The 21,330-nt window shown below is 43.9% G+C and overlaps 1 protein-coding gene and 1 long non-coding RNA gene across 14 annotated transcripts in view; one reads left to right on the top strand and one right to left on the bottom strand.

Moving 5' to 3' along the window:
- LOC110196138 (uncharacterized) overlaps nucleotides 1-18,674 on the bottom strand; it is a 61,881-nt gene extending 43,207 nt beyond the window's left edge. For both annotated transcript variants that reach the window (XR_013486425.1, XR_002321137.2), the window contains exon 1: nucleotides 18,584-18,674. This is a non-coding gene — a long non-coding RNA (uncharacterized LOC110196138). The remainder of the gene's footprint in view (nucleotides 1-18,583) is intronic.
- Nucleotides 12,455-20,172, top strand: PGLYRP2 (peptidoglycan recognition protein 2). 12 transcript variants are annotated; one of them, XM_020969262.2, is made up of 8 exons: nucleotides 12,455-12,555; nucleotides 12,672-12,776; nucleotides 14,160-14,262; nucleotides 14,896-15,891; nucleotides 17,082-17,292; nucleotides 18,684-18,892; nucleotides 19,296-19,505; nucleotides 19,604-20,172. In XM_020969262.2, the coding sequence occupies exons 3-8, from the start codon at nucleotides 14,199-14,201 to the stop codon at nucleotides 19,657-19,659; spliced, it is 1,746 nt and encodes a 581-aa protein (XP_020824921.1). In that variant the 5' UTR covers nucleotides 12,455-12,555; nucleotides 12,672-12,776; nucleotides 14,160-14,198; the 3' UTR covers nucleotides 19,660-20,172. The 12 variants fall into 12 exon arrangements, with proteins under 12 accessions (XP_020824921.1, XP_020824923.1, XP_020824920.1 ...); XM_020969264.2 differs by having other exon boundaries at nucleotides 12,481-12,495; XM_020969261.2 differs by having other exon boundaries at nucleotides 12,497-12,584.
- The last annotated feature ends 1,158 nt before the right edge of the window (nucleotides 20,173-21,330 follow it).

Genomic DNA, 21,330 nt, shown 5'->3' with positions numbered 1-21,330 from the left:
AAACCTGAAGCTTGAGACAGTGTTCCCTCCACCCCAGGAGCAGAGCCCACCTCAAACATAAAGTTAGATCAAGAGATAGGCTGGGGAAAAGGAGCAAACAAACAAACAAAGAACCTGATCATAGAAAGTAACTATCATGACAGAGAAGATCAAAACACAAACTTAGAAGACGACAACAAAGTCAAAACAGCTACATCCAAAGCCTCAAAGAAAAATGTGAATTGGTCTCAAGCCCAAAAAGAATCCTTGGAAGAGTTCAGAAAGGAATTTAAAAATCAAACAAGAGAGGGAGGGGAAAAAAAGGGAAAAGAGATGATGGAAGAAACTCATGGGAAAAGTGTCAACACCTTGGTAAAAGAGGCCAAAATAATTACTAAAGAAAATACCACCTTAAAAAACAATATTGGCCTAATGGTAGAAGAGGCACAAAAATCCAATGAAGAGAAAACTGGCTTAAAAAGCAGAATTGGTCAAATGGAAAGGGAGATACAGAAGCTCACTGAAGAAGATAATTCTTTAAAAATTAGAATTAGGTAAGTAGAAGCTAATGATTCTTGAGACATCAAGAAACAATAAAACAAAATCAAAAGAATAGAAAAATAGAAGAAAAGGTGAAATACCTCATTGGAAAAACAACTGACCTGGAAAATAGATCCAGCAGAGATCATTTAAGAATTATTGGACTACTTGAAAGCCATGATCAGTCCAGGTATCTTTCAAAAAATTATCAAGGAAAATCACTCTGATATTCTAGAACCAGAGGGTAAAATAGAAAATGAAAACTCCCAGGAATATTATAGACAAATTTCAGCGCTCCCAGGTCAAGGAGAAAATATTATAAGCAGCCAGAAAGAAACAACTCAAATATCATGGAGCCACAATCAGGACAACACAAGATTTAGCAGCTTCTACATTAAAGGATCATAGGGCTTAGAATGTGATATTCCAAGGAGCAAGAGAGCTAGGATTACAACCAAGAATCACTTATCCAGCAAAACTGAGTTTAATCCTTCAAGGGAAAAAAATGGATATTTAATAAAATTGAGGACTTTCAAGCATTCTTGATGAAAAATCAGAGCTGAATAGAAAATTTGACTTTCCAATACAATACTCAAGAGAAGGATAAAAAGAGAAATAAGAAAGAGAAATCACAAGGGATTCAATAAGGTTAAACTGTTTACATTCCTACATAGGAAGATGATACTTGTAACTCCTAAAAGACTTTCTCATTATGAGAGCACAGGTATGAGTTGAATATGATGGGATGATATCTAAAAAAATAAAATTAAGGGATGAGAAAGAAAAATGCACTGGGAGGAGGAGAGGTAGAGTAGGATATCTCACATAAGAGGTGCAAAAGAGCTTTTACAGAGAAGAAGACAAAGGGGAGGGGAGGAAGAAGGCTTGAATCTTACTCTCATTGGAATTGGCTCAAGGAGTAAATAACATACATACTCAGTTGGGTATAGAATCTATCTTACCCTAAAAGAAAGTAGGAGGGAAAGGGGATAAGAAAAGAAGAGGGGTTGATCGAAGGGAGGAGGGCAGATTGGGGGAGGTGGTAGTCAGAAGAAAAACACTTTTGAGGATGAATAGGATGAAAGAAGAGAAAGAGCAGGGTAAATAGGGGGGCACAAACAGGACACAATAATCACAACTGTGAAAAGAAATTTACAGCAAGTTTTTTTTTCTAATAAAGGTCTCATTTCTCAAATATAAAGAGAACTGAGTCAAATTTTTAAAGAATATAAGTCACTCCCCAACTGATAAATGGTCAAAAAATACAAACAGACAATTTTCAGATCAAGTAATCAAAGCTATCTAGATTCATATGAAAAAAAAATGCTCTAAATAACTACTGATTAGAGAAATGCGAGTTAAAACATCTCTGAGGTATCACCCACACCTATCAGATTGGCTAATATGGAAGAAAAGGAAAATGACAAATGTGGGAGGGGATGTGGGAAATTTGAGACACTAATGCACTATTGGTGGAGTTGTGAACTGATTCAACTATTCTAGAGAGCAATTTGGAACTCTGCCCAAAGAACTATAAAATTGTGCATAACCTTTGACGGAGCAAGACCACTACTACATCTGCATCCTAAAGAGATTAAAAAAACCCAGCTATTTATTCCAGCTCTTTTTGTGGCAGCAAAGAATTGCAAATTGAGGGGATGCCCAGAAATTAGAGAATGGTTGACAAGTTGCAGTATATGACTGTGATGGAATACTATTGTTCTATAAGAAATGATGAGCAAGATACCCTCAGAAAAAAACTGAAAGGACTTACATGAACTGATGTAAAGTGAAATGAGAAGAAAGAAAGAAAGAAAGAAAGAAAGAAAGAAAGAAAGAAAGAAAGAAAGAAAGAAAGAAAGAAAGAAAGAAAGAAAGAAAGAAAGAAAGAAAGAAAGGAGGAAGAGAGGAAGGGAGGGAAGGAGGGAAAGAAGATAGGAAGAAGGAGGGAAGGAAGGAGGGAAGGAAGGTAGGTAGGAAGGAAGGAAGGAAGGAAGGAAGGAAGGAAGGAAGGAAGGAAGGAAGGAAGGAGAAATTGACTGTATCCTTTAAAAATAGATTTTATTGGTATTTTTTATATTACCTATATTTTCCCTTATATTCCTCCTCATCTCCCTCCAGAGAGCCATCCCTTACAACAAAGAATATTTTTTAAAAGAGAAAAGATTTCAGCAAAACTAATCAAAACATTTTTAATGGACATTATATGCCGCATTCCATACCCCATGCACCCCTGTCCCTACAAAGGAATCAGGGAACATGCTTTCTTATATTCATCTTCAGGTCAGGCTTGCTCTTTTTTTCCCTTTTATTCCCCTAAACTTGTTCTTTATGATTTAAAAAACATTAAGTTCTGAATGAATCAGTTTTTATTTTAATTGAATTTGAAAAAAACAGCAACTATTTTTCTTTCAATTTACAAAATTTATCATATTTTAATAGAAAAAGACTGACTCCTAATGAGAATCCTATCAGAATCAACTTTCTGTGTGCAGCCAGATCAATGACTAGTGAGAGCTGAGATTTCAAGATCTATGTTAAGTTAGAAGCAAAGATAAAAATTAAATTGCAACAGCTTCAACCTATTTTATTTAAACAAACCCCCAAATGGGAAATTGAAAAAGCAAAGACATTAGCCTTGATTATCATTGTCTACAAAAGCTCAATTGATATAAGGCAATCACCAAAACAAGGAGGCCGAAAGAGCCTAGAAATCGTCTTAAGTTGCAAACATCAAATCTACTTGCTAAGCAAAGAGGTGTGTCAACCAAGAGTGACACCAGTTTCAAACACAAACTCATTTATAAAGCACTACAGAGGAAAATGCTGGAAAATAATAAGCAGTATTGCTTCACAAAACAGCAAAAAGCAATGAATGTAAAAGGAAAACAAAAAGTCTAGAGAAAGCTTGGCTTGAGACCCAAGTAATCCACATCATCCCCAAAGCATTTAATGGCAAAACTAGCTGGAGAGCAACAAGTAGATGACAAATGGAAAAAACCAAATCAACAGTTCTACAAAAATCTATTTTCATCAACAATGACAGAAGAATGATCACGCTTGGACCCCTATATCATATCCTAATGTGCTATACGGAAATTGAAATAGCACTGAAGAAGGTAAAGCCAGTATTTACAATTGGCTCAGACCAATTACACACCAAGGAAATCTGTGCCCAATATTATGCAATCTTTTTTAAACTAAATTTTATTTTATTTTATTTCCAATCAAAGATTTTCCTTTTATCCCTCCCATCTTTCCCTCAGTCCCCATTAAGAAAACAAGAAAAACAAACCCCTACTACAAGTGTGTATGGTCAAGCAAAAATCCCTACATTGGTTATGCCCTCCCCTCCAAAAAAAAAGTCTCAGTCTGCACTCTGAATCCATCACTTCTCTATCTGAAGGTGGATGGCGTGTTTCATCAAAAGTCTTCTGAAATTATTGTCGGTCATCGTGTTGATCAGAGTTGCTAAGTTTTTCAAAGGTGTTTGTGTTTACAATATTATTGCTATTGTATAAATTGTTCTGGTTCTGTTCACTCTGCATAAGATCAAACAAATTTTCCCAGGTTTCTCTGAAACCATCCCTTTCATCATTTCTTATAGCAAAATAGTATTTCATCATATTCTTACACCATAACTTATTGAATCACTCCCTAGTTGATGGATACTCCCTCAGTTTCTAATTCTTTGCCATCACAAACAGAGCTGCTATAAATATTTTTGTACATATGGGTAATTTTCCTCTTTCTTTGATCTTCCTGGGGATATAAAAAAAGTAATAATATCACTGGGTCAAAGGTTATGCATAGTTTTGGGGGGCATAGTTCCAAATTGCCTTCCAGAATGATTAGACCAGTTCATTACTCTACTAAAACTATATTAATGTACCTGTTTTCCCACAACTTCACCAGCATTTGTCACTTCCTTTTGAAAGAAGGGTGTCCACTTTGTCAATCTAATGGGTATGAGGTAGAACCTCAGAGTTGTTTTAATTTATGTTTCTCTAATTAATAGGTAGCGTTTATATCGTGCCTACTATGTGCCAGGCACTAAGTGCTTTACAAATATTACCTTGTTTGATCCTCACAACAACCCTGTGAGGGAGGAGTTACTATTATCCCCATTTCACAGTTGAAGAAACTGAAGTTAAATGACTTGCCCAGGTCACCCAGCTAATAAGTGTCTGAAGCTGGATTTAAACAGATCTTCCAACTCCAGTTCCAATACTCCAGCTAGAATTTTTTTCATATGAAGGTCATGCAGTCTTGAAAGCATTAGAAGATCCTTTCCCACATGGAGGGGAAACAATAAAAAAAGAAAGAAAAATATAAAAAAATTAAAAAATAAAAAGAATGTGGATTAACATGGTTGTGCTGAGGACAAAGTAGGAGTCAGTCCTACTGCCCCTTGAAGGCTGAAGATATAACTGAGTGAACAATCACTGCTGTCCTAACAAAGCAGGTAAGGGGCCACTGTGCTGAGGCAGGTTTGTTTCCTCAGCCATCAGCCTTGTGATACCTGCCCAGTACCTGAAGTATGCCAAGAGGCACCAGGGCTGAAGGACAGAATTGCTTGCCCATTCCTCCTTTCCCACTCAACTCGACAAGCATTTATTAAATGCCTACTATTTGTTAAGGAAGCACAGGGTTAGGTGCCGGAGATCCAAAGAGGTCTACTAGAAGGAAATAGCACGGACAGAGATAAGTAGATACAAAACGTGGACAAAATTAAGATGAAGTAATTATGTGGTGGTGAAGCACTAACAATATGAAAAATCGTGAAAGGCTCATGATATGGAATACGGTCTATGGGGCAGGAGAGAGAGGAGAGACAGACAGACAGATAGACAAAGTGGAGACAGAGGCGGAGGGAGGGAAGGGAAGAAAGGGGAAGGAGACAGAGACAGTTAAAGAGACAAGGAGAGGAGAAAGACAAAATGGGAGATGGGGGAGGGGATGGAGGGAAGGAGGAGACAGAGAGGAGAGGAGAGAGAAAAGTGGGAGATAGAAGGGGACGGAATGAGGGAGGGAGGGAGGGAAATGGAGAGACAGAGACAGAAAGTGGAGGACAGGGAGAGTGAAGGAGTATTTCACCCCAGAGGGTGAGAAACAGGAGTGTTATTACCTCATGTTTCTGGCATTACTATGCTTTTCGTAATCAAATTAAACAGATTGACTTTTGCTAGGATATGAGGTCTAAGTAATTTGTAAACAATTAGACCCAAACAGGAGCCAGCAAGTGCAGGGCAAAACAAGCTAAGCAGAGAACCAGAATAATTGGGAAAACAAGACCTTAGGGGACTGCCCAATCTCTTTTACATGTACATGCCTATCTCCTCATGTTATAAGCTCCCAGAAGGCATTACTCATTTTTGTACTCAGCTCAATATATTTAATTAGTGCTCACTGTGGGCAAGGACCCTTGAGTGCTGAGGATACAAGGATGAAAAATGCCCTGATCCCTGCCTGAGGGAGCTTACAATCTAAAAGACTGAATAGAAATAAGTATAATACAAGTTAGAATGTAATGAGCACCTGGAGGTCTAACAGCCACCTGAGAAATTCAAGAAAGTGATCACCTCTAGCTGGGGGAAATTAGGGAAGGTTTGGGTAGCAGCAAGCATGTGAGCAGGGCCCTGAAAGAGGAGAAGGATTTCAACTGTCAGAGATGGGGAGGGAGAGCAGGCCTGGGGTTTGGAGTACTTCGACTTTTGGCTTCTACAGAAGGAGAAGGAATGGGAAAGAAGGGAAGGACTCAAGTCAAATAAGAAGGAAAAAGAAATAGTGTACATGACTTGGAGGGTTGTGGACCAGTGAAGGAGGATAGACAGAGACAGAAATTTGGGCAGGAAATTCAATTTGGGTAGGAAGTTAGGAAGACCCAAGTTAAGTTGTCCAGAGTTCTTTACTTCGGTGCTGTTTAACCTTTTTATCAGTGACTTAGGGAAAGCAAACATACTGCATGACAAAATCAGGATCTAAAAGGATCTTCACAAGCTGGAACACAGAAATGAGCCTAGTAACGAAAATCAGTGAGTATAAATGTAAAGTGTTGCACTTGGGAGCAAAACATCAACCTTACAACTACAAGATGGGGGGAGGTCATGTTCTTTTTCTCTGGCTTTGCCCCCACCCTGGAGTAAATTCAGGGGCTTTTCTTAATCCAAGGGAGTTCTTACCTTGGCTGCCTGTGAATTTATTTTTCAAAATACTTTGATAACTGGATTTCGGCATAATTTGTTTCCTTTGTAATTTAATGTATTTACTTTATGCATTTAAAAACATTATTCTGAGAAGGCAACCATAGGCTTTAGCAGATTACCAGAATCAGTCACTACATATGTATTAAACGCTACTATACCAGGCACTGGGTTAAGCTCTGGGGATACAGAAAAAGGCCCAAGATAGTCCTGTCCTCAAGGATCTCACAGTCTAATTAATGAAGGAGACAACTTGCAAACAGCGACATACAAACTATATACAAGACAAATAGGAAACAATCAACAAAGGGAAGACACTAGAATTAAGAGTGATTGGGAAAGACTTCCTGTAAAAGGTTTGATTTTAGCTAGGACTTGAAGAAAGCCAGGAGGTAGAGATGAGAAGGCAAAGCATTCCAGGCATGGGGAACAGCCAAAGAAAATACCTGGAGTGGAGAGATGGAGCTCTTGTTCAAGGATCAAAGAGTATGTGGGAGGGTATAAGGTGTAAGAAAACTGGAAAGGTTGGTGAGGGGTTGGGGTGGAGGCCAAGTTATGAAGTACCTTGAATGCAAAGCAGGATTTTATATTTGATCAAGGAAGGGATGGGGAACCACTAAGGCACCGTGATGTGGCAGCCAAAAAAGCAAACGAAATCTTGGGCTACATAAAGACAGGCATAGTTTCCAGGAATCGGGAATTGAAGTGGGAGGAAGAGGAATAGCCCCATTGTGCTCTGCCCTTGTTAGTTAGAGCTCAAATGCAGTATCGCATTCAGTTTGGGGCGCCATGGTTGAAGAAGGACATTGATAAACCGGAGAGTGTCTAGAAGAGGGCATCCAGGTTGGCGAAAGGCCTGGAATCAATAACATATAAAGGGCAGCTAAAAGAACCTGGCAGGTTTAGGCTGAAGGAGAGAAGGTTCAAGGCAGGGACAGGAGAGCCATCTTCAAGGATTTGAATGGTTTCGATGTGGAAGAAAGATTATGTTTGTTCTGTTGGAGGTTAAAAGGCAGAACCAAGTGGAAGTTGCAGGAGATCAATTCAGTAAAAACTTTCTAAAAATGAAAGCTATCCCAAAAGTGGGACGGTTGTTTTTCCTTCTTTGGATACTTTCAAGCAGAATCTGCATGACTTTTGGCTCTATGGTAGGCATTCCTTTGGTCTAGGTCCTAAACTCCAGGATTTGGCAAACTTTTTCTGTAAAAGACCAGATTGTCAATATTTTAGGCTTTATGGGCCAAAAGCCAAATCAAATATATTATACAGGTACTTATATAACACAAGAGAAAACAAATTTCCACAATTTTTTATCAGTGAAATTCAAAATACAATAATAATTGAAAATACTTTTTGTAATACAGGTCCTACTAATAAGAATGGATTTCTTTTTTGGGGAGGATAACATTTTGCTTAATTGGAGTTGAAAGTTAGCGATCTCCATCATCAAAATCAAGGGCAAATGCTGTTCATCTGTTATTGCTGATCTGTAATGAGACTTTACATATTTTATCTTTGAAAAATGCATTTTCAAACAGATAGTTACTGCCAAATACTGATATCAATCCATGAGAATTTGGTTCTAATTGCACATATTCATCACTTGGAAAGCATTTACAGAATTCTTTTAGATTCTTCTCTTGATATTTGACTTTAAGCAGGTCATTACATTGCAGATTAATTACTTCCAATTGAGGATTAAGTGGAAATTCCTCAATTCTACAGTTAAATGAATTTTGAAATGTGGAAATTCCTTTTTTATTTTCACTGAGATCCAAAGAATGTTGCTGAAGCTGTAGTTTGAGCTCAGAAAAATCTATTCACTGCAAATTTGTATGGGAATGGAGATCTTGTTCTTATTTTAACTTTGAACAGAACAGGAAGTATGTGTTTCACATATAAGCTCTACTTTGTCTTGTAATTTTGGAGTGAATTCATTAAAAATACTACCAAATCTGCAGCAAAAGTTCATTTCCAAAGCCATTTAGTGTTGAATAATAGTGGTCAAGGATACTTCTCATTCAGAAAAACTTCAATCTTAGTTTTGAACTAAAAAAAAATATTATAGTTTTTTTTTCCTCTTCTTGTTTTGATATGATGTGTATGAACTGATAATTAAGAAAAAAAAAGTCACGGTATGGCTATGCACATGGCATTCAAAATGCTGTTGAGTTATAACTGCATCACTGATTTGTAGTACACTGAACAGCAGTGTGAAATGATGAAAAAGCCACATATGGTATCCTATACAACTATTCAGCTCTGCTGTTGCAGCAGAAAAGCAACCATAAATAGTGAGTAAACAAATGAGGGTGGCTGTGTTCCAATAAGATTTTATTTTCAAATGTGAAAACCATTCTCAGCTTACAGTCCATACAAAAACAGTGTGTGGGTTAGATTTGGCCCATGGGGCAGTTTACCAATCCCTGCTTCAGTCTGTGGGTTGGAATTGATGGTCACCGAGGTCCCTTCTGACTCACAAATTCTATAATTCTGTGAAGACTTGGGGGTGGGAAAGGACAGGATGAAGTGACCAGCCCAGTTTGATTAGAACATAGTTTGTGACAGGAAGTTGTATAAAATAAGACCGAAAGGTAGGATGAGCCAGATTGTGGAGAACCTTACATGTCAAGCTGAGAAGTTTTTATTTTATCCTATTGGTCATAGGTAGCCACTGAAGATTTTTCAGTAGCAGATGGCACATACTAACATTACTTTGACACTATGAAAGAGTAGATTGTAGACAAGAGAGAATGAGGGCAGTAATTACCAGTTAAGACAGTGTTATATAAAGGCGATGAAGGTTTATAACAGGGCAGTGGCGATGGAGTTGTGATAAATTTATGGATACAAGAGATATTGAAGAGATAGAAAGGAAAGGGTTGTCAGCTGATTGGACATAGCAAGAGAGGGAAGAGTCAAGGATGACTAAGAAAATGGTGGCGCCTTTAACTGAAGTGCAGACATTGGGAGAGGACACAGGTGTGTTGGGAAGAAGATGAGCTCAGTCTTAGCTATGTTGAATTTGAGGTGTAGTCAGGACATCAGGGTGGTGTACAGCAGGTAATTAAAAATGCAACTAGCTTTGGATCCAGGGATTAGATAAATCTAGCTGGAGCTAGAGAAATAGATCTAGGAGTTATCTGTATAAAAGTGATCATGATGCCACAAAGCCAAACTAGAGGGGATCTCAGAGGCCAGATAGTTCAACACCCTCATTTTTCAGATGAGAAAACAGACCCAGGGAAGTTAAGTAATTTGGTAAACAAAAGAGTAATGTGTGCACAAGGATGAAATGCCAAAAGAAAAAGAACAGGCAGAGAAGAGGAGATAACCTTTGTAGACTTCATACCAGCAGCCAGGAGGGGGAAGACCCACTGCTGAAGAAGACTGACTGATAGTGTTTAGACCAGTATGGGAAGCAGTCAATAATGGTAGCACAAAAGCCAAGTGAGGAGGCATCCTCCAGGAGGAGGGAGTGGTCAACAGTGTTGCATGGTGAAAAAAGGTCAAGAAACATAGGAATGGGAAAATATTATATATTTGTCCATTAAAAGACCATTGTAAACTTGGAGACAGCAGTTTCAGTTGGTTGGTGGAGACGGAAGCCAGTCTCCTGGCTGCTCCTCAAACAAGACACTCTATCATCCAGATTTAGGCATTTCCCCATGCCTGAAACAGTCTCTCTTCTCATCGACATCTCCTAGTTTCCCTCAAATACCAGCTAAAATCCCATGTTTCTTCAGGAATCCCTTCTTAATTCCTCTTAATTCCAATGCCTTCCCGCTGTTGATTATCTCTTTTTTAGCCTATATATAGCTTGTTTACACATAGCTGTTCACATGTATATTGTCTTCCCCATTCGACTCTGGGCTTCTCTCAAGGGCAGGGACTGTCTTTTGTCTTTCTTTGTCTCCACAGAGCTTAGCCCAATGCCTGGCATTGAAATATTTATTGACTGAATTGAGGTGGTGAAGAAATCAAGGTGCACTCCTCGGTCTAGAAGTTTGCCAATAAATGGAAGGAGAAAGATAAAATGATAGTTTGAAGGAGTGGTAAGGTGGAGTAAAGACTTTTTATTTTAAGCATACAGGAAATATGTTTGCATCTTAAGCATGTTTGCAGGTAGCAGGAAAGAAGCCAGAAACTCAGACACTCTGACAAAGGAGCAGAACAGCCAGAAGTATCAGGATTTAAAGCTGGATAAACTACAGAGATACAGACTAAGAACCTCATCTAAAAGATGAGAAAACAGCCCAAAGAGAGTTAAGTGGCTTACCCAAGGTCACACAGTAAAGGAGCACATAGCAGAGGAGGGAGCAGGGAGTGGAAGGGTCAAGACTCAGACCAGGTCTTCTGACCCTCTACCCAATGGTCTTTCTACCACATTCCACTGAGAAAAGGAGTTACTTAGGGATAGGAATGAGCAGATGAGAACAGCAGAAGGTCAAGGTACTCAGCTCAGTACCTTACACAAAACAAGCTCAGAAAAACTTGAATGAATGAACGCCTTTCTAGCATTAATCCTGTCCCAGTTCCAACCATAATCCCAATCTTAATGTTAAGGTAGCTAAGCATGTCTCTAACACAGGCCCTGACCTTGACCCAAATTCTAATCCTAATAGTAACCCAAACCTTAAACCTAACCTGAATCTAACAAATTTGACTCTGACTGGCAGTGATTTTCAACTTAATTCTAAACCAAATCCCAACCAAAATTTGTCATTCACACCAGAAAAGCAATATGGTAGAGGGGAAAGAGCCCTAAACTTTTGAGTCAACTGGGACATGGTTTCAAATCCTGCCCCTAGCACTTACTAGCTAGCTGTGTGACCTTAGACAAGTAACCTCACTTCTCTAAGTATCTAAGTACCCTCAGTATCCTCATCTGTAAAATGGGGGTATCTACCTGTAGAAGCAGCATAGGACATTGGAAAGAAGACTACCTTGGAAGCAGGAAGACCTGGGTCCAAGTCTTGCCTCTGACACATACTACTTTTATAACTGTGGGCAAGACCCTTTTTATCTCAAGACTATTAATTATATATTTATAATTAGTGACATTCAGAGAGCTCCAGAACATATCCAGGGGTGTCCCAGAACAACGAAATCTTCAATCTATGGGCCTCACAAGAGTTGTTGTAAAGATTAAATGAGGTTATGCATAGAAATCACTTTGGAAATCATAAAGCCAATATAAATGTCAACTACCATTAACCTAAACCAAATTCTGTCCCCATCATCACCCAATGACTCTGTCCCTGGTGCTATTTAGGAACTAGTTGGCCTAGGTACTCATAGCTGAAGAACCATTAGGCTACAGGTTCTCTACATCAAAAAGGAACAGCAGCGATGACCTAGTCCAATATGTACCTGGACAGGCATTCTTTCTCTATAGGGTACCTGTCAAGTGACCGTCTAGTTTCTGCCAGAAGACCTCTAGTGATGAGGAATCCAGCAGTCCATTCCAAGTTTTAGACAACTGTTGATTTTAAAGTTCTTTCCCACTTAGATACAAAGCCAGAGAACACATGCAGGGGCCCAGCATAGACTTCCCCTTATCCTGTCTTGAACAGCCCTTTCTGACCCTAGCAGGTGATTTCCTAGCATGCTTCCCCTCCCCTTGCCATTGCTATAGTCTCTTCTGGGCCACCATGGGAACTTCCCAGGCTCAAAGTCCCAGTGAGTGAAGAAATCTACCACAGTAACAGCCACTTGGGAGTCTGCTACCCCGCCTGTGACTGAGGATAAAGGGCAGACAGCTAGACTGACAGTGGGTATTCAGCCTGCAGAGACCTGAGACCAGTGTAGGGAGGGCTCTACTTTGTTCCGGGTGAGGCCACTTCTGCTTCCCAATTCGGGGTAGTTACTGGAACAGATTTGGTCATAGGATCTTAAGTTTTAGAACTGGAAAGAGAGATGATCTAATCCAACCTTCTCATTTTACAGTGAAACACTGGGGAGTGAAAGTAGGGGCCCAGGAGGCAGGACACCCGAGTCCCTTCCCAAGATCTCTGTTCTTAGAGTGAGCATTTTCAGCCATCAACAAAAGAGGTAAGGAGGGGTTGTTGGAGGGGTGGGGAGCACCCTGAAAGGGCAAAGGAGTCACAAGATAAATGCTGTTGTGGGGGAGGAACAGCATTTGGAGCTCTACTGTATCCTGATCCATGAAGAGTGAGGATTCTGGGGTCCTGCTCTCATCTCCAACTCGCTAGGTAGATGCCTTTCCTTCTCTGAGAAGGAAACTAGGAGAAGTCTTTGGGTTGCACCCTGCTCCCCTCACAATCAAGAAGACTGGTCCCCAAGTATCTGGGAGGTGCTGGTGTATGGTGACCTCCCCAAATCACAGGAACACCACCAACCCCACCCCCAGCCAACCTGTCTTTCCAGTTGCATATGCCAGGGCTGAACCCAGGATTCCCCAGGTAAGTGATAGCCCCTAATGGGGCTATATGGGAGGAACCTTATGTCCTGGTCTAGCTGTGCCTGACACATTTCACCCAGAAGCAGAAAGACCACTAGCAATGATAGACTATCTCTTTGTTTTGGCCTCTGTTTATCCCTTCTGGCAAATGGGGAAAGTCATCCTTAGCCTTATTGCCCAGAACTGGAGAGGGAGTAGGTTGCGTCCATGAGGAGCTTTGAGATCATTTGAACAGAGGGCACTCTCCTAGATGTGCAAGGAGAAGGGAGGAGACAAAAGACTACGGAATTAACCCCACTAAAATTGTTCATCTATGTAGGAGGGCTTAAGACTCAGATGAAGAAAAGGGATTCCCACAGGGATCCCAATTAAGCATGACAAACCAATGCTTCTTTATCCTGATCCCACCCTATTCAGGAAGGACTGCTGAAAGGAGAGGAGGAGAGATGTTGGGACCCCTCCCTGTGCCCTCAACAGGTCCATGAACTATGCCTGGCAGAGCAGGACATGACTGAGGAGGATGGGAGGAGCAGAGAGGAGAGGACGGGGAGTGATAGGAAAATCGAGGTCTTCCATAAGGTGTGGCCAGGCTCCACCTGGCCTCCTCTGGAAGCCAATGGCAAAAGGTGGCTTGGTACCAGGACATAAACTTACTCCTATACTGGGAAGAGGGGGAGATGTACATTTAAGCCCCTACCCATGCACCCTGCTCTGTCTAACTCAACGTACCCTCTTCAGGTTCCCTGAGCGGAGGTTGACCCATATGGGACCTCTATATCTTAGTTCCATGTCATCCCTAATCAGAAGAGGTAGGGAGGACACAAAGGAGAGGAATCCAACTCCAAGGCCATGGAGTTCCAGTCTGGAGAAGACAGAGTCCTTAATCACCTCATTCAATCTCCTCTTCTCTCCTGGAAGGAGTGGAAGCTTCTCACCCCCTATAACCCAAATCCTGTTACCAGGGTCAGCATCATACCCCTTGACTTTACCTTTAATTGTCTTGATTCTTGCAGCCTCTTCCCTGAGGAAGGCCCCTTTGCCAGGGCTCAGCAATGTTGCTCTGGGGATGCCTTTTCATCATGCTGGATGTCCTGCTGCAGCCTGAGTTCAGGGCAGGTGTGCTCAGGGAAGCACCCATGGGAGTCTCAGAGGAGACTCCCATGGTCTGTCTAGAGGGCTAGGGTTGGGGCATCTGACAGCTATTCCCCATGTTCTAGAGGAAAGTAAGTCCCAGAGGGATGTGGATTTGGGGTCAACATTAGGAATTTAAGGCCAAGGGTATGGGATCCATAAGAGCTAGTATGTCTAAGTTTGGGGATAGAGGTGAGTCAGGGGTAGAGGGATGTAGAAAGAAGGAAAGAAGGAAGTAGGGGTGAAGGGAATATTACGGAATAATAGAGAGATAGGCTCTGCCACTGATTTACTGTGTGACCTTGGGAAAGTCACTTTTCTTCTCTGGCCCTCAGGGTTCTTATCTGAAAAAGTATCTTCAGATCTGTGGCCTAAAGTCCCCTTTAGCTCTTGTATAAAGGAGTGGGAGTGAATAATCTCTAAGGCCCCTCCCAGCTCCAATATCCTATACCTCTGTGACTGGAAGCCTAGACCCCCACATGGTAATTAGTAAGAGTACTCCCCAATTCTTTGGATGCAAAATTCATCCAAATCCAACAGAATGAGGCAAAGAGGAGAGGGGAGAATTTGCAGGATGCAAGCCAGCCTCTGAGCCATCATCTTCCTCTTTCCTTACAGCATCCCTGCCTTTGCATATGGACTCGGTTATCCAGATTCTAGCACAAATAGAACAAGAAGCCCCCATTCTCCATCCCACAGTCCCTGGTCTACTTTTGATGTCTGGGAGTCCCATCGACTTCTTCCAGCATCAACTCCTTTCAGGGGTCCCATCTCCAGCAGAGCTCCAGCTTGACCTTCTTGGTCCAGAACTTCGAGCACTAGCCATCAGCTTAATCCAGCACCGAGTGGGCTCTGGGCAAGAGCATGGGGTAGTACTAGCACCTGATGGCTCCACGGTGGCTGTGGAGCCCCTTCTGGCAGGGCTCCAGGTTGGGCTCCACGGTCGGAGGGCTATGGCCATTCCCCTGGAGTTCAGATCTTCCCCTTCTGAAGTCAGAGATGCTCACAAGGAAAAAGGACTAACATTGGCCCCTCAAGTCAGCACGACCCTCCAAGATGTTGGAGACATTTCCCTGGACCCCACCATCCTCCCAGATGTCCATGCTAACTCCCCAACCAGTGTGGATAACCTCCTGGCTGTCACTCTGGCTAGAGCATTAGGCATAGCTTTCCTCCCAGGCCCTGGGACCCATACTCCCAAAGGCCTCGGGCCTGATGGCTGTTGGGACGAAATCTCAGCCCCCAAGACCTTTTCCCTGTTGAGCTCTGAGTCCCCTTCTGCCCTCACTGTAGCCTTCCTCAATGGGGCACTAGATGGGGCCCTGCTAGGGGACTACCTGAGCAGGGGTCCCAAGCCCCACTCACCACTCAGCCACATACTGACCCAGTACTATGGAGCAGGGGTGGGTGGGGACCCCCAATTTCGAAGCAACTTCCGCAGGGACAACGGGGCCAAGCTGACTTCACAGGAAGCCCTAGCCCAGCAGGTATGGGGCTCCTTGCTCTTGATACAAGAGTTAGAGCCCTCTCACCCCCACCTGGTAAATCTATCCCAAGCCCAATTGGCTGAAGTTGCTACCCAAGCTGCCAAGGAGTTCACTGAGGCCTTCCTGGGTGAGGTGGAATCTTTTTTCACATGATTACACACACACACACACAGGAACTATTGTTAAGCAATCGAAGAGGCCTTTCTAGTAGGAGACACCCCAGCTGTTAGACTCAATCACTTCCTGCCTATGGGGGGGAAGGGGAGGGTGAGAAGGAAGGAAGAAGTTGGGGGGGGTAGAAGGGAGTGGTTTCCACTGGGTTTAATCAAGATATATTCTGGGAGCTATCCCAGATAGACTGGGGTTACAATAGGTCAGACCTGGAATTTCTGGAACTTGCCTTGTTTTCAGATGTGGAAGACTCTTGTCCAGCTTGAATGTTTTGAGAAAGGCAAGACAGCCCTTGGTCACTGGGGCCTCACTAGTCTAAGTTCCAAAGTCCCTCTGGCTCTGTCATCCTGTGCTCTGCTTGATAGGAGCTGGATTTAGAGTCAGAGGGCCTGGGTTCAAATCCAGTTTCTGCTATCTGTGTGTCCTTAAGCAAGTCACTTAAACTCTTCAGGTCCCAAGTTGACTCCTCTGTTAAAAATAGACTAGAAGACTCCTCAAGCCTGTTCCAGATAAAATCTATGATCCTGTTTCCTAAAGTCCCCTTCAGCTCATACATTCCTTGTTGTAAAGTCTCTTTTGACGCTGACATAGGTATTCCGAACTCTTCATCCACTCTGACATCCTATGTACTAGACCAATTTCTAGAAGACCTAAACTAGGGACTAGACAGGCAAGCCAGGGCCAGAACCTGATGCAAGCAGAAAAGGAGGCCAAGATTCTTCACTGGAGCAAATTAAGTGAGAACAAACAGGCTGGGTCAGGACTGGAGAAACGTTTGGTCTGAGAGGCCGGGGCTGGGCCAAAGTGAGAGACAACCACCACAAGTATTAGGTTCTGTGCTTTCTGGTCAGCCCTGTCCTGAGGATGAGAGATCCATCCATCCAGGCCTAGGCTGCCAGGGGATCCTGGCTATACTGTGCCACTAGCCTCAGATGCCCTTGCCCCAAACACTTCCAATTCTCAGGCAGGAGGTCAAGTTGGGGCAGAAAGGGGGCTCTACCAGGGCTGGGTGTGTGTGGTCGACTCCCTCTGAGGAATTACTATGAAGTTTTGGGACACTTGTTATAGGTGAGACACCACCCCTCCCCTCATTTCCTCCTTCACCGTCAGAAACACATTGACGTTGGTATCTCATCTGTCACCCAGAATGCCCAGCCATCTTGCCCCGCTGCCGCTGGGAAGCAGCTCCTTACCGAGGGAGTCCCAGGATGCTGAATCTTCCTTTGGGATTCCTCTATGTGCACCACACCTATGAACCCCACAAACCCTGCACCAGCTTCTCCCAGTGTGCTGCTGACATGCGAAGCATGCAACGCTTCCACCAGGACACCCGAGGCTGGGATGACATCGGCTATAGGTGGGGAAGCAGAGGTAAAAGGGAGGGAGGCGAGAGGGGATGGAGGCTACAGTGAGGCTGGGATAATGGTGGATTGCATGAAGCCTAGAATCCAGATGAGGAAGATGATGACCCCACTGCATTTATTAACCAACAAGCATTTAAGTGCTTAGCACGTGCCAGACAATGGGTTAGGTGGGGATAAAAGCTGGGGATAAAAAGATAATAATGAAAGAGTCCTTGTCCTCAAGGATTTTACATTCCATTAGGACATATATAGATAAATAGACATAGATATAATGTACATATGTACATATATTTATATCTTATATGGAGAAGGAAATGGCAAACCACTCTGGTATCTTTGCCAAGAAAATCCCAAATGGTACATAACTGAAACCTATGTATATATATATATATATATATATATATATATATGCAAAATAAATAGAAGATAATTGAGGGGGAGGACAGATGAGGGAAGACCAGCAAAGGTGTCACACATGAGGTGAAACCTGGGTTGATCTTTGCAGGAAATCTTCCACTCTATGATATACAGAAACAGAGGTGAGAAACAGTGTATGGGGTGGGGAGGGGGGACACGGAGAAAGGAGAGGGATTGTGGTGTCTGAAGAACAGCTGCAGGCTGGTCAGAACTCCTCCTGGGGCATGGAGATCTGTTTTCTGGGCACCATATTTTAAGGATGGGGGCAGCAAAATCTTTTAATGGAATCAGAGGACCTGGTAGGAATCCTAGTTCTGACACTCCTGACTGTGACATTGGGTAAATCACCTAACCCTTCTGACCCTCCTTTTATGGATGAGGGGTTTGAATTAGAATGACGACTTTCAAGGTCCCTTCCCGTTCCAAATCCTATGACAAGCATAACAACCAGAACAAGGAGGGAAGTTGAAAGCAGACCATAAGAGGAGGCAGGGAATGTTTAGAAGAAAAGAGTTAGGGGGTATATGTTCCCTGTTTTTGAACAGCCCAGAAGCTGTCAAGGGGAGGACAGGGCAATCTTGTTCTATGTGGCATAAAGGGAGAAAGTGGGCCCTGTGGGTGTTAATTAAAGAGAGGCGGTTTTCAGGTCAGAATAAGCCCCAAGTGGAATGGGCAGTCTCGCTAGGCAGTGAGCTGCCCATCGCTAGAAGTGTTCCAGGGAGGCTCGATCACCCCTGCTCGATTAGAGGAGGGATGCCCTCTGAGCTTCTTCCCAGGTGGGGAAGGATCTGAACGCGAGAAGCGCAAGGACGGAGGAGGGGTACCAGGCGTAGGCTGTGCCAGATGCCCGCCCTCACCCTCCCGTACCTGCGCCCCGGCAGCTTCGTGGTGGGGACGGACGGCTACGTGTACGAGGGTCGGGGCTGGCACTGGGTGGGGGCCCACACCCGCGGCCACAACTTCCTAGGCTTCGGCGTCTCCATCATCGGCAACTACACTGCCACACTGCCCGCGGCTCACTCCTTGAAGACCGTTCGCGACACCCTCCCACGCTGCGCCCTGCGCGCGGGCCACCTTCGGCCGGACTACACCGTGCAAGGTCACCGGCAGCTAGTCCACACAGACTGCCCAGGGGACGCCCTCTACCGGCACATCAGCACGTGGCCGCGCTTCGGGGTGAGCGCCCCACACCCCCAACCCCGGCCCTTTCCCGACTGCGACCGTCTGATTTCAGGCTCCTCCCCCATGCCTTCCCCTGGCTCCGCCCCCAGCCCTAGCCCTGACTGCCCCATCTCTATTTTCTGTCTCTTGCCCTGGTCCCACCTCCACCCCTCAGCCTTATTCCTCCCTGACTCCGCCCACAGCTGGTCACAGCCAGTAGCCTGACTGCTGGCTCCTACCAAGACGCTGGTCTTCCTAAGCTTCATCTCAGACCGCTGCCCTATCCTGGCCCCATCCTGGCCCCTGACTCCACGCCCCACCCCCCACCCCCCGCCTTATTCCTCTCTGACTGCCCCAAGCTGGTCACTGCCCCTAGCCTTACTGGCCGCTCCTATCAAGACCCTGTTTCTTCTCCTAGTTCGTCTGAACCGCATTCCAGACCGCTTCTCAATCCTTGCCCCTGACTCCACGCCTAGAACTAGCCTCAACTTTATTTCCTGCACCCTAATCATGGCCCCATTCCGGTACTTAAACCAACTCTCTATGTCTATCCTCTCCTCCGATCTTCTGGTCCTATTCACCCTCCTCCCTACCTCAGGCGGAAGTCACAGGTCCAGCCCGTGGCCGGGTACGTAGATTTTTATGTCCTCCCCACACCCACCCAGCCCCCCTCCGCCGCCCGCCAGAGTCCTAGGACCTTCTCTGAGTGTTGTCCGTCTTTTCTAGGAGGTGAAGAAGAAAGCTTAAAGAAGAGGTACCTGTCAATCTCCTCAACCCCCTAAATACAGAGACTGCGAAGAGGGGAACTGTGTGCCTAAGTGTGCGAAGCAGGGTGTTCTCAGACCGCTAGCCTGGGAATCAAAGCTTGCGTTCCATTTCCAGCTGTCACTAATTCTCTGTATGACCTTGGATGAGTCATTTCCTTTCCTCTGGGGTCTCAGCTTCCTCGTATGTCAAATGAGGGTGGGGGGGCGGAGGGAGGGGCGGCGGAATTATGCAGGCTGTATCTGGTGATTTCTCAGTCCTTGAGAAGTCAGGACATTCTATGCTTCCTATTCTTGGGTCCCTTCCAGCTCAAATATACAGTATTCTAAGATTCCCTCCCTGCTCTGACTTTGCTCTCTAAGGTCCCCGCAAGTGGCGACATCCTGAGATTATTCCCATTTGCAAATACTTAAGTATGTACATACTTATTCTTAAGAAGGTACTTAAGTGTCTGAATGTGTTTCCTGGGGAGGAGGGTGAGGACACAATGGTCCATCGATCTATCAGTCAATAAACATTTATTGAGTGACTACCGCGTGCCCTGGTGCTAAATGCTGAAGATACAAATACAAAAAAGCCAGACAATCCCCCCAGTTAGTTTACAATCTAATGGAAGAACACAACACGAAGGGAAAAAAAAAAAAAGCTGGGGCATGGTGAAAAACTCAGAAAATTCCCGAAGTAGCACAGCCAGGTGAGAAATGAGATGTTTCAGGTGAACTCCCTCCACTTAATGGAAGTTTGGGAGTGAATGTCTCCACCCTCGAATCAGAGGGTGGAGATAGAGGCGGGGAGGGGGTAGGTGAGGAGGGGGCATACCAAGGCAGAAGGGATCTTGCTGGACTCATCCCAATAACAAGCTTCCTGGAGCATAGGTATCTCCTACGTCAGAAAAGTCAGAGGTATCCCAGGGTAGTCCAGCCAGGGTGAGAAATAGAGAAAGCATATATCAACACTCAGATTTATATCTGGATTTTTCAGGGCATGTCATCACCTCATTTGAGCTTTACAAAAACCCTATTATATAGGTACTACAGTTATTATTCTCAATTTACATATAAGGAAACTGAGACCCAGAGAGATTGTGATTTACCCATGGTCTCACAGCTAGTAAGTGTTGTAGTGGGTATTTGGACCCAGGTCTTCCTGACTCAATCCAGAAATCGATCTACTAAACTGCCAAGACAGAACCCTGGTGCCAAGGCTGCCACACACTCTCATACAGTCATCTCTGGGGAGTAGGTGAGCAGCAAAGATCATTCTCCTCGATTGGCAAACCAGCTTTCTCCTCTTCCACACGCCAATGTGGCTCTAGTGAGTTGTGCTGTGTCCATGAGGGTGGCCTAAAAGGTCACCTTGGAGGGATAACTTCCTTCTTTCTCTCCCCCCACCCCACCCCACCGTTATGTAATACGGATCTGGTGCATGTGCAGACCCCATCAGCCTGCTAATATGGCCTCTCCCACGTGGAAGACACTAGGCTTCTAGTTGAATCATGATAGCATGTGAGGGAAGTGTATACAGGGACGTTCCATAACTGGTTCCAGTTGATCTACCATGTGGTTGGGAGGAATTTTTTCCCACTGGCTATGTGCCTCTCTTTGTAGTCCAGACGGTCTGGTGACTCACAGTGTCCGGTGAGACTATACAGTAAGGAGCCTTAAGGACTGTAACCATCTCCTGGCCAC

Source organism: Phascolarctos cinereus, unplaced genomic scaffold (genome assembly GCF_003287225.1).
Source record: "Phascolarctos cinereus isolate Bilbo 61053 unplaced genomic scaffold, phaCin_HiC Scaffold_4;HRSCAF=312, whole genome shotgun sequence".
In the NCBI taxonomy this organism is placed as follows: Eukaryota; Metazoa; Chordata; class Mammalia; order Diprotodontia; family Phascolarctidae; genus Phascolarctos; species Phascolarctos cinereus.
The sequence above is the reverse complement of the archived record's forward strand: the minus strand, read 5'-3'. Positions and strand labels throughout refer to the sequence as shown.

Coding starts and splice junctions, on each gene's coding strand:
- PGLYRP2 (XM_020969262.2), top strand. CDS start 14,199: ATGTTGCTCTGGGGATGCCTTTTCATCATGCTGGATGTCCTGCTGCAG. Junction 14,263..14,895: donor GCAGCCTGAGTTCAGGGCAG/GTGTGCTCAGGG, acceptor CTTTCCTTACAG/CATCCCTGCCTTTGCATATG. Junction 17,293..18,683: donor TGGGATGACATCGGCTATAG/GTGGGGAAGCAG, acceptor ACAACTTCCTAG/GCTTCGGCGTCTCCATCATC.